Here is a 15,010-nt window from a genome sequence, read left to right on the forward strand (position 1 = left end):
CGTCAGCCAACCACTTCAATTTTATTTGTTCTATGATGTAGGAGGAGACCCCCTTGTTCCTGGCTGCCAGAGAGGGCAGCTTTGAAGCGGCCCAAGTTCTCCTAGATCATTATTCAAATCGTGATATCACCGACCATCTTGACCGCCTGCCTCGTGACACTGCACAAGAGCGAATGCATCATGACATTGTGCGTCTGCTGGACCAGTACAACTTGGTACACAGCCCACACTCCGGGCCTAATCACGTGGGCAATGGCGGAGGACACTCTTCGATGGTCTGTGGAACAAATGGCACAGGATTCATGATCGGCATGCGGCCAGGACCGCAGGGCAAAAAGAATCGGCGAGCAGGAGGAAAAGCAAGTGCTGTCGCAGCTGGGACAGCCAAAGATCTGAAAGAAATGAAGGCCAAGAGGCGGAAGAAGCCAGCCGGAGGAGAGGGGCCGAGTGTGGCGGCCGTACCCGGAGCCGGAGGAAATGTCACCAAAGCAGCCAGCGGTCTCTCAGAGAGCTCGGTCACCATGTCACCGGTGGATTCCCTGGAGTCTCCACACTCGTACGCCGGAGAGGTCGTGGCCGCCTCCAGCACAGCAAATTCTCCCCCTCTGCTCAGCAGCCCACAAACAAGGCCTATGTTGCCCCCTGTAAGTCACATGTTGGGCCAGCAGCAAAGCTGGGTGGGTCTGGCCAAACACGGCTACAATAGCCACATGTTTGGCCTCATGTCACCCCACCAGATGAGCGCAGGACACACCAGCATGCAGCAGCACCACAGCCCAGGCATGCTCACCCCGATGAATGTCACCATGAGCCGTGAGCAGCTGCCGCCCATCGTCACCTTCCAGATGATGGCGACAGGCAGCGGGCAGAGCCTCCTCAAGCAGGCGCAGCAGGGGCAGATACAGGCGCAGGGGCAAAATCAGACGCAAGGTCAGCACCTGCACTGCAACCAGGGTATGATGTTCCCCATTCCAGACGTGGGAATGCAGCACGGCCTGTCGCACAACCTTCCGCACCCTCACGGTCACAACCACGTGCTTCCTCACGGGCTGCCAGAGAGCCAGGCACGGCAGGTGGCATCCTATCAGCCACGCCAGAGCCCCGTGGATAAATATCCCACGCCACCTTCCCAGCACAGCTATGCCACCGCAGGCTCTGAGGGAACCACCCCCGGTCATCCCACACACAATCCCAGCGAACACCCCTACCTCACCCCCTCGCCCGAATCGCCCGACCCCTGGTCCTCCTCGTCCCCCCACTCCAACTCAGACTGGTCCGATGTCACCACAAGCCCCACCCCTCTAGCGAACCCCCACACAATGCCTCCTTCCCGCCACACACACATTCCCGAACAAGCCCAGCTGCAGCCCCCGTCGCAGGCCGCACAGCCGACACAGTCCCAGCAGTCCCAGCGCAGCACTGTATACGCGTAGTAACTCGGACCTTTTGAGTTTAATTGCACGGCCGTTTTGATTCTCTCTCTTCAGCTGCCAAGGGAGTGGCCAACTATCCTTCTTCCACCCTCCATGTCTTTGTTACACTCTGCATGTTGACTGTGAAGTTTGCGTATCGTAAATTCCCTCTAGCCTGAATATTTTATCCCATAGGAGCCCCGAACTGAACAGAAACGGCTTTAATTCTTTAATTTTGTTTACGGCCATCTACGACCTGAGGCACTTATACCAGTGAACAATTACACTGCCAAGCTAAGGGGTCTGTTTTTGTCCTCAGTTTGGGAATGTTTATTTCAAATTTTAGTCAAACCTTTTATGTTTTGAAGGAAATTTTCACATTTAATCTGCCATCTTTTTTTGATAATTTTTTGTTGATGATGATAAAGTCAGATATGCTTAGTTGGTACCAACTTTAAAGGGATAGTTCACGGAAAAGTGAACATTTTGTCATCTTTTACTCACCCTTGTGTCGTTCCAAACCTGTGAGACCATCTTCAGTGGAACACAAAATAAGACATTTTGAATTTTTTTTTTTTTTTTTTTATTTACAATAAAAGTCAAAGTTTTGAACCTCATTATTGTATACAGAGAAAATGAGTATCTTTTGTGGTACAGGTTTGGAATGACATCAGGGTGAGTAAATAATGAATAATGAAAAAAAAATTGTTTTTGCGTAAACTATCCTTTTTAACTGATAATTTAAATAATATTTTTATATTATGGGTCAGCTTTGTGTTTAGAATTTTTTTTTTTTTTGTAGTGATGAAATGTTTCTTTAATGAATTGGTGGTACTTGTTTATTTTTTTGTGATTGGTAGCATTAATTTGCTCCAAACACATGCCCACATACATCTCATTCATTCATGTGTGGTTCAGTGCTAAACTGTGGTGTAAATAGTTAAATGTTACTTTTTTATGTGTTGTCTGTTACGGTTTATCCTCTGCCTTGCCAATAATTAAAAGAGGTAAAAGGAGTTGTGTAAATATGAATGGGTTCCACTTCGTTACTTTTGAAATGGTATGCAGTATTCAGTGGCACCACAAACACGACAGAGGTTTGAAGAGGAATCCCAGCAGCCATCGTCAAGCCGCTTGAGCCTTTCGGAAAAGGAAACATTTAGACAAGTAATATTATCAGTGCCTTTTACAATATATTTGTACCCATTGTTATGATTTTTTGTTTTGTTCTGCTTTTCTGTGTTACTGTATATTAATATTTTAGGCAGTTTAACTGGTTCTGAAGTTGTTGTACCTTTTATCATGAGTTTTAAATACGTCATGTATTTCCTTTCTCAATTACAATCATCCTGTCTGTGCAGCCGTTTGAATCACTTGGTAATTTAGAAATCATACTTTATACAATTTAAATGTACTGTTTAACTTTTTCTGTTTTGTGTTCAAGCAAAGCTTTATAAAATCGATTAGTACAATCACATTCTTTTTCTGTGTTTTGCACAATAAAGCCCCTGGGTCTCTTAAATGCCAAATAAACACTCATAATAGTATTTAGAAATGCATGCATACATTAGCCAGAGTGGTGATAAAATACTGTCTAAGGTGTTATGAACTTCCGCTTATGCTATATTTGTTCAGATGGGTGGATCGGTAATACTGTGTGTGCTCAAGGTCAATATAAAGAGAGTGTGCTTATGCAAATAGAAACTTTTATATACTATAGGCTCCATATGGCATATTCCTTTTGGAAACAGTTGATATCCTGTAGCACTTAAGGGCCCTTCAACAGTATGATCTTTAGTGTACTGAAAACTAAAAAAAACGTAAAAGAATTTAAAGGGTGTTAGTCCACCAAATAAAGATCAAAGCAAAGCTTTTGGAGCATCGTATTTTCACCCAAATGTTATACAAAGCTATTTTTTATATGTGCTGTATATAATTTTATGTTTTTGGGTTTTTTTAAATGCCTATTGTACTCTTTTCTGTCCACCAAATATATGCACACAGTATGCTAGAATGAAGTAAATGTTTTGTCTTAGTGGTTTGTAGATTAAAATCTGTGCTTTAAAGAACAAAAGCCTGTGTATTGGAAATAATCCAAGACAATTGGTGATTAAAATAGAGATGAAACAAATAAAGAAAAACCTTTACAAATTGATCTGGCTAAATGAGTCCCTTTCTGCCGTTGGTACACTAACAAACGTCATTAAACATCCCATCCTTTGATCAACATTCACTCTCAACCGTTGAAAAACCTACAGTCCTAGAGCCTGTCAATCAAATGCTAAATCAAATCTGTCTATCTATCTATCTATCTATCTATCTATCTATCTATCTATCTATCTATCTATCTATCTATCTATCTATCTATCTATCTATCTATCTATCTATCGTTGAATTTTATTGTTATGTATCTTAATTAGATTGATTGACATTAGTAAAGGATATTTTATACCACAATCATCAAAAACGCCATATCAGATTAATATATGCAAGAAAATCAGGTGAATTGTGCACTTCTAAATGAGGTCCAGTTTGACTTGGAAATAAATTGAACATCATTCCGTCCGCCAACCGACAGGTGGCGACAACGGCTCATAATCAAAAGATCGAAACAACAAAACACTAGGAAGTACTGCAAGATTGTTGAGATTCATATGAAGGTTTTTTGCACTTCACTTGACAGTTTGCTTGTCATTCTTGATGGATGAGGGAATCCGCCATGAGTAAAACACATAGCATATGACCATGCGCAATACATACCCGGAACGGTTGATTTTCTTAAATAATAGCTTAGCAGCAGCAGTAGCTCTTAGTGTTCAACTGTCAAAATAAGACACTACTGAACTATTTAACACACTGTGTGTAGATTCAATTTGTGTAGAATCTGCGAAGATGGATCTTTGATTGGGTTTTGAAGTTTATGTTTGCCTTCAAACTCCCACTCACAAACTGCAACTCTTCCGGATTACTGAAAAGGTAAGGCTATGAAAATATGTGACATTTAGATCATAAATTTATGTTAAAAGTCTGTCCATGTCATTGTGACTTGCGGTAAAATATAGACATTTTTGTTGTTGTTTTATTTTTTATTTTTTGTCAGTTACATTTATTTATTAATTTCTTAGCTCGGAAATGGAGAAATACATTTTCTGAAATAATGTTTAATACATTTAATATTTCAGTAGCTAAAATGTCTGAATATTTACTTTTTTTTTTCTTTTTTTTTGTCCTTTTGTCTTCCGTAAAAGGATTAACGTAGTTCACCCAGAAATGATTTAAATAATTGTAAGATACTTTTAAGTGTGATAATCATTACTCACCATTATGTTGTTTGACTCTATTTGTTCCCTGGAAACACAAAAGGTGTTGCCAGCCTTCAGTCACCATTCACTTTCACTGTATGGAAAAACGATCCATTGAAAGTGAATGGTGACCGAGCCTGTCATTCTACTTTTGTGTTTCCACTCGAGAAAGAAAGTGTGACAGGATTACATGAGGATGATTGAATAATGACACTTTTCATGTTTGTTTGATTGATCCATCCCTTTAAATGTTCAACATTTAAGTCTTAAATTTAGTAAACTGCAGGGTTATTGTTTGATTTCTTGGTCAAGGACACTATACTGTGTGGATACTATATATCTCTGGACATCAATGTTGTTTATGGCCATTAATGTTTACAGAGCAGCTTGCTTGTCAGACCCAGCTGGGACAACATTGTATTTCAACATCTGTCTGCTCTTTGCCCTTTTCTGCCTCATGTCACCCCAGTCTGTCCTGGTCTCCTCTTGAGAGGCTGTCATCATGGCATCAGCCAAGCTTAAGTACCTCTCTCTTGGGGTCCTGGTGTTCCAGACAACATCCCTGGTGCTGACCATGCGTTACTCGCGCACCTTACAGGGCGACGGGCCGCGTTACCTTGCCTCCTCTGCTGTGGTGGTGGCGGAGTTCCTCAAGATCCTCACCTGTGTGGGGCTCGTCTTCAAAGATCACAGTAAGTTTCATGGTGTTTCCTTCCTCCTTGATATTGTTTTCAATATGTTTTCCTGAAAGCGCCTCAAGAATGAAGTCTGACTGGAGTTCTTAGAAAGTCATTCACCTATGTCAGTTGGTGCCTGTATTGAGAAATGATAGTGAATGCATTGTGAAATTATCTGATGTAATATCTCTGTGCACAGAGTTGGAGTTGCATAGTCTGTTTTGCTTTTTGACTTACTTAAAAAAAAAAAATTGTGTCAAACTACATCAGGGAGGAACAGCTGTGAATTTGATTCATTATTGCTGCTATATCTGTGTGAAACAGGTTACAGCGGCCGAGCGCTGAGCAGTATTCTGAGACAGGAGATTATACACAAACCTATGGAGACGCTGAAGCTGGCGATTCCTTCTGGGATCTACACGCTACAGAATAACCTGCTCTACGTGGCACTGTCCAACCTTGATGCGGCTACCTACCAGGTAAGTCAGTATCCATCCATCAGCTGCATTTTTTATGGCTACCATCCATATATATTTTTTATTTATCCTGTGCACTTCTAGGTGACCTACCAGTTGAAGATCCTGACCACAGCCCTGTTTTCTGTGTCTATGCTGGGTCGCAGGCTCGGGGTGTACCAGTGGTTGTCGCTGCTAATTCTTATGGCTGGGGTTGCACTTGTACAGGTAAAGATATATTGATTAGAGATTAACGGTTTTGTTGGATCATTGATGTATTAAAGGATTAGTTCACTTCAAAATTAAAATTTGCTGATCATTTACTCACCCCCATGTAATCCAAGATGTTTATGTCTTTCTTCAGTCGAAAAGAAATTAAGGTTTTTGAGGAAAACATTCCAGGATTTTTCTCCATATAGTGGTCTTCAACAGCTACCAATGGATTGAAGGTCCTAATTTCAGTTTCAAAGGGCTCTACATGATCCCAGCCGGGGATTACCTTTTTACCTTTTTTTTGTAAAGGCCTTTTGACTTGGTCTTTGCACGTTCGCTTTGTAAAGACTTGCTCGGTACTTCTGCATACGTCACGTGTGACCTTTCCAATGTAATGATCACATCGCAGAGCATTGCAAGATGAGCATTTGTGTTTAAAAATTATTTTTATAATTTTTTTATTAAATGACCGATCGTTTCACTAGATAAGACCTTTATTCCTCAGATGGGATCATTTAGAGCACTTTGAAGCTGCAATGAAACTGCAATTTGGACCTTCAACCTATTGAACCCCAGTGAAGAATAATCTTGGAATGTTTTCCTCAAAAACCTTAAATTCTTTTCGGCTGAAGAAAGAAAGACGTAAACATCTTTGATGCAATGGGGGTGAGTAAATTATCAGGAAATTTTAATTCTGAAGCGAACTAATCCTTTAATGTAATTCATGATTGTTTGTTTGGACAGTGGCCATCGGACTCCCCGTCAGACCCTCAGAAAGAGCAGCTGACTGCAGGCTCCCAGTTTGTGGGGCTGGTGGCCGTGTTGGTAGCCTGTTGTTCCAGTGGTTTTGCTGGGGTCTACTTTGAGAAGATCCTTAAAGAGACCAAGCAGAGTGTTTGGGTCCGAAACATCCAGCTTGGTAAGTATGTTTTCAAGAAAATTGGTCTTATGTTATCTTGAACATCTCTGTATTGAGTTGCTTCAAAAGAGGGTCAGTTGTGCTCAATTAGGCTAGGTTCAGACTGTAGACAAAGTGGCCCAAATCTGCAAAACTTTTTTTTCCTTTTTTTTTTATTCTTATCTTTTTGCTTTTCCCCCCCATTTTTTCATAATAGTGTGAACAGCACAAACCGATGGAAGCTTGTTTCCGCCACTAAAAAAAAAAAAGTAATTGTGACTTTTTATCTCAGAGTTGCGAGTTTACATCTTGCAAAAACTGTGAGATATAAACTTGCAATGAAGAGTTATAAAGTTCAATTCTGAGGGAAAATTCTCAGAATTGTGACTTTATATCTGACAATAATGCGCAATTGTGAGTTTAAAACTCGCAATTTTGACTATTCCTCGCAATTGTCAGGAAAAAAGTCAGAATTGTGAGATAAAAAGTCGCAATTATACCTCTTTTCTTTTTTTTAATTCAGTGGCAGAAACAAGCTTCCATACGAACTACATAGAATCTAATCTTTTTTATTCTGATTTGGCCCGCTTCCATATGAGTTCCTGAATCAGGCACAAGGTCTGCAGTGCGACTTCAGTCTTAACAGTCATATTCAATAATCATCACAATTCTGCACTGATGGGAGTCACTCCAAAGATTTTACATATGGAAGACAAAAGGTAGTCAGTGGAGGGATATAGAGCTGTTTTACTCCTAAGTATTACTGTGACAGAACGTGTAAATGCTGACTTCAGTGGCATCCATAAAATTATGTTCCTATTAAATATCATTATACTAAATCGGGGGTTGGGAACTTATATAATGTTAAGTGGTGTTTTAACAGCTACTAAGTATTGTTCTGAGAGCAAAAAGCAGCTGCGTCATGTGATTGGTGACTTCATCTATGCATGCCAATGCCAAAACACCTGCCTAAAGATGCCAGCCACTGTACTAGAGGGATTTGCATAAAAGTCACTCAATAAAGTGTGGTTTAGTATAATAATCTCCTCTCATGAAGGGCACAGTGTTTAGACTGGGTAGAAATGATAATTTTCCTCAATCTTAACATGTTGGTGTTCAGATCAAATTAGCACTTCACAAGGCTTAGGTAGGTGACAATTAACTGACAACATGAAGCACTATGACACATACAACCTATTTTTACACTAGAAGTCTGTTGACCTTCTGTATAATCTGTATTTCCTAAAGATGTTCTCACATTTCCAACAGCTGAAATTTGTATTTCTTTCAAAAAGAATCCTTGCAAAAAACAGTCTGTCACATTTAGGATCTAAAAGCGAACATGTATGTGCGTGTGTGTTTTCATTCTTGCCATGTGGAGTCTCAGTGTAAGGTTTATTTATAACTGGTAATGTGTGAATTGAGCGTCTGTAGTGATTCACCTCCTAATGTGAACTTCTGTTCATTGCAGTGAACTAAGCCAAAAAAAGCATCCCTGTTCTTCAATGAGTGCCAAGATAATTTGATAACCTATAATTTGATCATCTGAGTTTATCACAAATATTTAATTTCTTTTCTCAGAATGAAGTCATTTATTCATTCCCTTATGTTTATGCTCTACAATTCAAAAGGGTCATTTTTGTAGTACTTTTATTCAGCAAGGATGCATTAAATTGATCAAAGGTGGCAGTAAAGATATTTATAAAGACATTGATAATAATAAGAAATGTTTGAGCACCAAATCAGTGTATCAGAATGATTTCTGAAAATTCAGTTTTGCCATCACAGGAATAAATTACATTATAATATATTAAATAATATAATATATTAAAATCATTTAAGTTCATTTTTTCCCTCATTAATGTACACACAGCACCCCATATTGACAGAAAAACACAGAATTGTTGACATTTTTGCAGATTTATTAAAAAAGAAAAACTGAAATATCACATGGTCCTAAATATTCAGACACTTTGCTGTAACACTCATATATTTAACTCAGGTGCTGTCCATTTCTTCTGATCATCCTTGAGATGGTTCTGCACCTTCATTTGAGTCCTGCTGTGTTTAATTATACTGATTGGACTTTATTAGGAAAGCCGCACACCTGTCTATATAAGACCTTACAGCTCACAGTGCATGTCAGAGCAAATGAGAATCATGAGGTCAAAGGAACTGCCTGAAGAGCTCAGAGACAGAATTGTGGTAAGGCACAGATCTGGCCAAGGGTACAAAAAAATTTCTGCTGCACTTAAAGGAACACTCCTCTTTTTTTGAAAATAGGCTAATTTTCCAACTCCCCTAGAGTTAAACAGTTGAGTTTTACCGTTTTCGAATCCATTCAGCCGATCTCCGGTTCTGGCGGTACCACTTTTAGCATAGCTTAGCATAGTTCATTGAATCTGATTAGACCGTTAGCATCGCGCTTAAAAATGACCAAAGAGATTTGATATTTTTCCTATTTAAAACTTGACTCTTCTGTTGTTAAATTGTGTACTAAGACCGACGGAAAATAAAAAGTTGTGATTTTCTAGGCTGATATGGCTAGGAACTATACTCTCATTCCAGCGTAATAATCAAGGAACTTTGCTGCCGTTCCATGGCTGCAGCAGTGCAATGATATTACGCAGCGCCCGTGAGCCCCTGCTTGCACAGGGATGCCTTGCATCCATTTTTTTTTTTTTTTTTTACATTAATTTATTTCGAACCATAGAAATAAAAATATTGTACACAGAAAGATGAATATATTGTACAGTATTATACATTATACCCACATTGGGTAAAGGAAAGCAAAAAAAAAAAAAAAAACAACAAAAGAAAATAATTGAAATAATTGTATCTATAATATATTTCAGAGATGTTCACAGTTTATATATAATATAGCTCGAAAAGGAGTGGGAAGAAGACAAACTTATTTAACCCCACCCCCTATTCATCCTAATGAATAGTTACAATATCTGACCTATGTCGTACATTATACACTAAAAATTACATCTTAATATTATACATTATGGAGACATTTGTGAGAAACGCTGTGTAATATCATTGCGCCTGCTGCAGCCATGGAACGGCAGCAAAGTTCCTTGATTATTACGCTGGAATGAGAGTATAGTTCCTAGCCATATCAGCCTAGAAAATCACAACTTTTTATTTTCCGTCGGTCTTAGTACACGATGAAACTACAGAAGAGTCAAGTTTTAAATAGGAAAAATATCAAAACTCTTTGGTCATTTTAAAGCGCAATGCTAACGGTCTAATCAGATTCAATGAACTATGCTAAGCTATGCTAAAAGTGGTACCGCCAGAACCGGAGATCGGCTGAATGGAATCGAAAACGGTAAAACTCAACTGTTTAACTCTAGGGGAGTTGGAAAATGAGCCTATTTTCAAAAAAAGTGGAGTGTTCCTTTAAGGTTCCTAAGAGCACAGTGGCCTCCATAATCCTTAAATGGAAGACATTTGGGATGATCAGAACCCTTCCTAGAGCTGGCCGTCTGGCCAAACTGAGCAATCTGGGGAGAAGAGCCTTGGTGGGAGAGGTAAAGAAGAACCCAAAGATCACTTTGGCTGACCTCCAGAGATGCAGTCGGGAAATGGAAGAAAGTTGTAGAAAGTCAACCATCACTGCAGACCTCCACCAGTCGGGGCTTTATGGCAGAGTGGCCCGACGGAAGCCTCTCCTCAGTGCAAGACACATGAAAAAAACACCTGAAGGACTCCAAGATGGTGAGAAATAAGATTCTCTGGTCTGATGAGACCAAGATAGAACTTTTTGGCCTTAATTCTAAGCGGTATGTGTGGAGAAAACCAGGCACTGCTCATCACCTGTACAATACAGTCCCAACAGTGAAGCATGGTGGTGGCAGCATCATGCTGTGGGGTTTTTTTCAGCTGCAGGGACAGTATCGAGGGGAAGATGAATGCAGCCAAGTACAGGGATATCCTGGATGAAAACCTTCTCCAGAATGATCAGGACCTCAGACTGGGCTGAAGGTTTACCTTCCAACACGACAATAACCCTAAGCACACAGCTAAAATAATGAAGGAGTGGCTTCACAACAACTCCATGACTGTTCTTGAATGGCCCAGCCAGAGCCCTGACTTAAACCCAATTGAGCATCTCTGGAGAGACCTAAAAATGGCTGTCCACCAACGTTTACCATCCAACCTGACAGAACTGGAGAGGATCTGCAAGGAGGAATGGCAGAGGATCCCCAAATCCAGGCGTGAAAAACTTGTTGCATCTTTCCCAAAAAGACTCATGGCTGTATTAGATCAAAAGGGTGCTTCTACTAAATACTGAGCAAAGGGTCTGAATACTTAGGACCATGCGATATTTCAGTTTTTCTTTTTTTAATAAATCTGCAAAAATGTCAACAATTCTGTGTTTTTCTGTCAATATGGGGTGCTGTGTGTACATTGAGGGAAAAAAATGAACTTAAATGATTTTAGCAAATGGCTGCAATATAACAAAGAGTAAAAAAATTGAAGGGGGTCTGAATACATTCCGTACCCACTGTATATATTACACACACACACACACACACACACACACACACACACACACACACACACACACACACACACACACACACACACACACACACACACACACACACACACACACACACACACACACACACACACACAGACACACAGACACACACACACACACACACACAAAAAAAACAAAAACCTACTCACTTTATTTATATACATCTAAGTGTTGTGATATATCTCATGTGTATCTTCTGTGTGCAGGCATGTTTGGCCTGGTTTTTGGGCTCTTCGGGATGTTGGCCTACGATGGCGACAGAGTCCAAGAACACGGAATGTTTCAGGGCTACAGCATGGTGACCTGGATTGTGGTTGCTCTTCAGGTGAGCTTGAACACTTTGCAGTACAAGACTTGTGTAGTAGAAAAGTTTACAAGTCAGAATTGATAATTGCTTCATCATTAACAACGAACAGCTACTGATGATCTCCTGCAACACATTAATGTGCAACAATATAAATAGATTTTTTTTTTTTTTTTTTTAAATTTCCCACAGGCGCTTGGAGGGCTTGTGATAGCTGCTGTCATCAAGTATGCTGACAACATACTGAAAGGCTTCGCAACATCACTCTCAATTATCCTCTCCACATTAATTTCATATTTCTGGCTTGAGGACTTTGAGCCTACCAGGTAAAAAAAACATTTTTTTTTTTAAAGTCTTATGATCAATAAATGCTTTCAATTCAACTGAATTAAGTTTAAAAAAGATTAATTTAATTGAAATGAACATAATAAAAAAGAGCACTTGTTTTTCTCTGCCGTGCAGTGTGTTCTTCCTGGGTACAGTATTTGTCATAATGGCGACGTTTCTCTATGGTTATGAGAGCAAGCCGGCAACCATCCCAAGCAGAGCATGATAAATGGATGGTTGAGGTGAAAGTGGAGTGAAACAAAAGGATGAAACAAGAGGAAGGACGGAGAGGAGGCGTAGAGAGCGGGAAAGAAGGATTGATTCAAGGTTGGATAACAGGCTGGGCCACTGCTGTGCAGTGCTGAGCTGAAGCACACTGGGTGAAATGCTCTGGCCCTCTGGTTTCAGTGAAACTCTCTTTTAGCTTGAAAACATTCATCAGCGCTAATCTCATTAATGGGTGATGGATAAAAACACTTCATAACGTGCCATCTTCAAATGTTTCTGGATGCGCTGAGACCTTTTTTTGGATCAGGACTTGAGCACAGAACACATTTAGCTCTTCTCAAACATTTAATATCCGTTCATCTTTGAGGGGCAATGGCTGATTGTGGATCGCTACAGTGGCCCACGGTAATTCGCCATAAATGAAACTTGAATCTCACAGAAATTCACCAATGGATATTCGATTACTGATGGGGTCGTTGCATCACTGTATTTTTGTGTCGTTATTCAAACTGCCTAAGTCCTACAAAAGTATATTTTATGTTATTTTAATAGACTGGGATGCTGGGTTAGATTCTGTGCTGTAGAAATTGAGGGAATGTACTTTTTTGGAATATGATGTAAACTTTTGATATTATTATATAATGAAATGATGATAAAACAAGACTTATGATAAAGATACTAGCCGGTCAGTTTGCGGGATATGGTGATTACAGATTATTTTATGGATTACCTCTATCACCAGGCAATATGTAAGTATGGAGCCTCTAAAGGAACATGTTAATTGAAGAAAATATGGGAGAAAGATGGGAGAAAAAAATAGATTTCAATGCTTTTACGTTCGCTCACAAAAGTTTTGCTTTCCCCTGATAAACTTTGCGAACGCAAACATTTGTGAGAGAATGCAAAACCATTTTTCTTCCAATCTCATATTTTATAAATGACTATATCCCTTTATGGGCTCCGTAACAAATAATACTTGAGTTACTCCGTTATATATGCAAGGAAGTGCTTCTTTGCACCATGTGTGAAGCTATAATCTGGTGGGGAGTAATAATAAATCAGGTGTTTAATTATCTGGGGTTTTTTTTTTTTTTTTCAAATAATACATACATTTTCACCAGGGCAGCACAAAATTTAAAAGAAAGAGGCTTTGCATTTGGTTCAGAAGGTGTAAAAACAATGCATGCAATCACAGCTTGAAAAAGGTAATCAATTAAAAAGGCAAAAAGATTTTTCTGTTCTTACATACAGTTGGGCATTCAGATCCATGTTTTTGATCAGCCAGGATGCTCTAGCTTCCCGAGTCCTTCAAAACACACTGTGAACCATGAAAACAATAAACTCTACAGTGACCTCTGAAGACCAGCATCGGTAATGTTGTTTTTGAAGTCTGTGCATCCCATATGGCATCATACAGTAAATTTAGTTTATACAATTCCAATGGCTTTAATGCTCAAGCGAACTGATTCATTTTTGATAATCAAGCAGTCACTCCACTGTAATTTGTGCAGGTGCTGGATAGGGAAGATGAGGGTGCTTCGAAGAAGAAGGCAAAGGTTGAGTGTTTGTTGTGCTTTTGTGTCTGGATGTGTGTTCATTATCTCAGTAGGAATGTCCGGATGGTTTGCACCTCTCTAATGAGTAGCGGCGGGAGTTGAGTTGGTGTTTGCAGCACTGTTCAAATCTCTTTCTTCCCCTCCCTCGATTCCCTCACTCCCAGGTGAGCAGAGAAGAGAAATCGTAGACAGCTCCAGACATTCTTAAGCTAAGAGCATAGAAATTCAAGCAGACAAAGTCCTGTCATTTCCACTGCAGCAGTATTCACAGTCCAGGTTATGCTTTGTGGAACTAAAAAGTCTTATATCTCTTCTTACTTCATTTACTTAATTAAAACGCCGTGCTAAATAGCAAATATATCTGACGGTTGGAGCTTTCTGTTTCCTTCAAATGAACTTTGAATGAAACTTATTAAGCTAAAAGGCAATACTGAATTCAACTGAAGGCATACATTCATGCACAACAGTTTCTTTTGTTTTGCAACATTGTGTTTATAGAAGTAGCATGTAAAGCTTGCTGCTCTGCCTGAGCAAGACTGTAGCTCAGATGTTTTACACTTGGAGATAACTTTTAAAAGAGAGGGTTGGAGTTAAATTATCTGTAAATAGTTGAGTTGGCTGTGATATCAACAGCCTTACAGGAATACTCCACCCAAAAATGAACATGAAAATTCTGCCATCATTTATTAAGCCTCATGTGGTTCCAAACATGTATGCATTTCTTTCTTCTGCAGAAGAATTTTTGAAGAACGTTGTGAGCCAAATAACAATGGAACACTTTGACTTTCATTGTATGGACAAAAAAAGAAAAAAAAAAGCCACAGAAGAGAGAAAATAATACAGGTTTGGAATGACATTATGGTTAATTATGACATTTTTGAATGGAGTATCCCTTTGTCTACCAGAAATATGATTCATTCACCTTGATTCCTTGAGGTTTTAAGGCAAATGTCAATATCAAAATAAAGGGTTAGTTCACCCAAACTATCATTGTTAAAACCTGTTTGACTTTTTCCTTTGTGGAATACAAAAGAAGATTTTTTGAAAAATATCTGTGCTTTTTTTTTTTCTTCCGTACATTGA

At 39.4% G+C, this 15,010-nt stretch overlaps 2 protein-coding genes across 2 annotated transcripts in view; both read left to right on the top strand.

Moving 5' to 3' along the window:
* Positions 1–2,802, top strand: part of notch2 (notch receptor 2) — a 52,855-nt gene extending 50,053 nt beyond the window's left edge. Inside the window, exon 34 of the mRNA XM_067394685.1 lies at positions 42–2,802. Coding sequence (XP_067250786.1) covers positions 42–1,433 — 1,392 coding nt within the window. The 3' untranslated portion in view covers positions 1,434–2,802. The remainder of the gene's footprint in view (positions 1–41) is intronic.
* Positions 2,803–4,029: 1,227 nt separating this feature from the next.
* On the top strand, positions 4,030–14,771 carry slc35a3a (solute carrier family 35 member A3a). Its single transcript, XM_067393626.1, has 8 exons — positions 4,030–4,388; positions 5,184–5,406; positions 5,716–5,870; positions 5,952–6,074; positions 6,804–6,978; positions 11,719–11,837; positions 12,009–12,142; positions 12,279–14,771. Exons 2-8 carry the CDS (start codon positions 5,217–5,219, stop codon positions 12,367–12,369), a joined length of 987 nt encoding a protein of 328 aa, XP_067249727.1. The 5' UTR covers positions 4,030–4,388; positions 5,184–5,216; the 3' UTR covers positions 12,370–14,771.
* The last annotated feature ends 239 nt before the right edge of the window (positions 14,772–15,010 follow it).

Source organism: Chanodichthys erythropterus, chromosome 9 (genome assembly GCF_024489055.1).
Source record: "Chanodichthys erythropterus isolate Z2021 chromosome 9, ASM2448905v1, whole genome shotgun sequence".
Lineage (NCBI taxonomy): Eukaryota > Metazoa > Chordata > Actinopteri > Cypriniformes > Xenocyprididae > Chanodichthys > Chanodichthys erythropterus.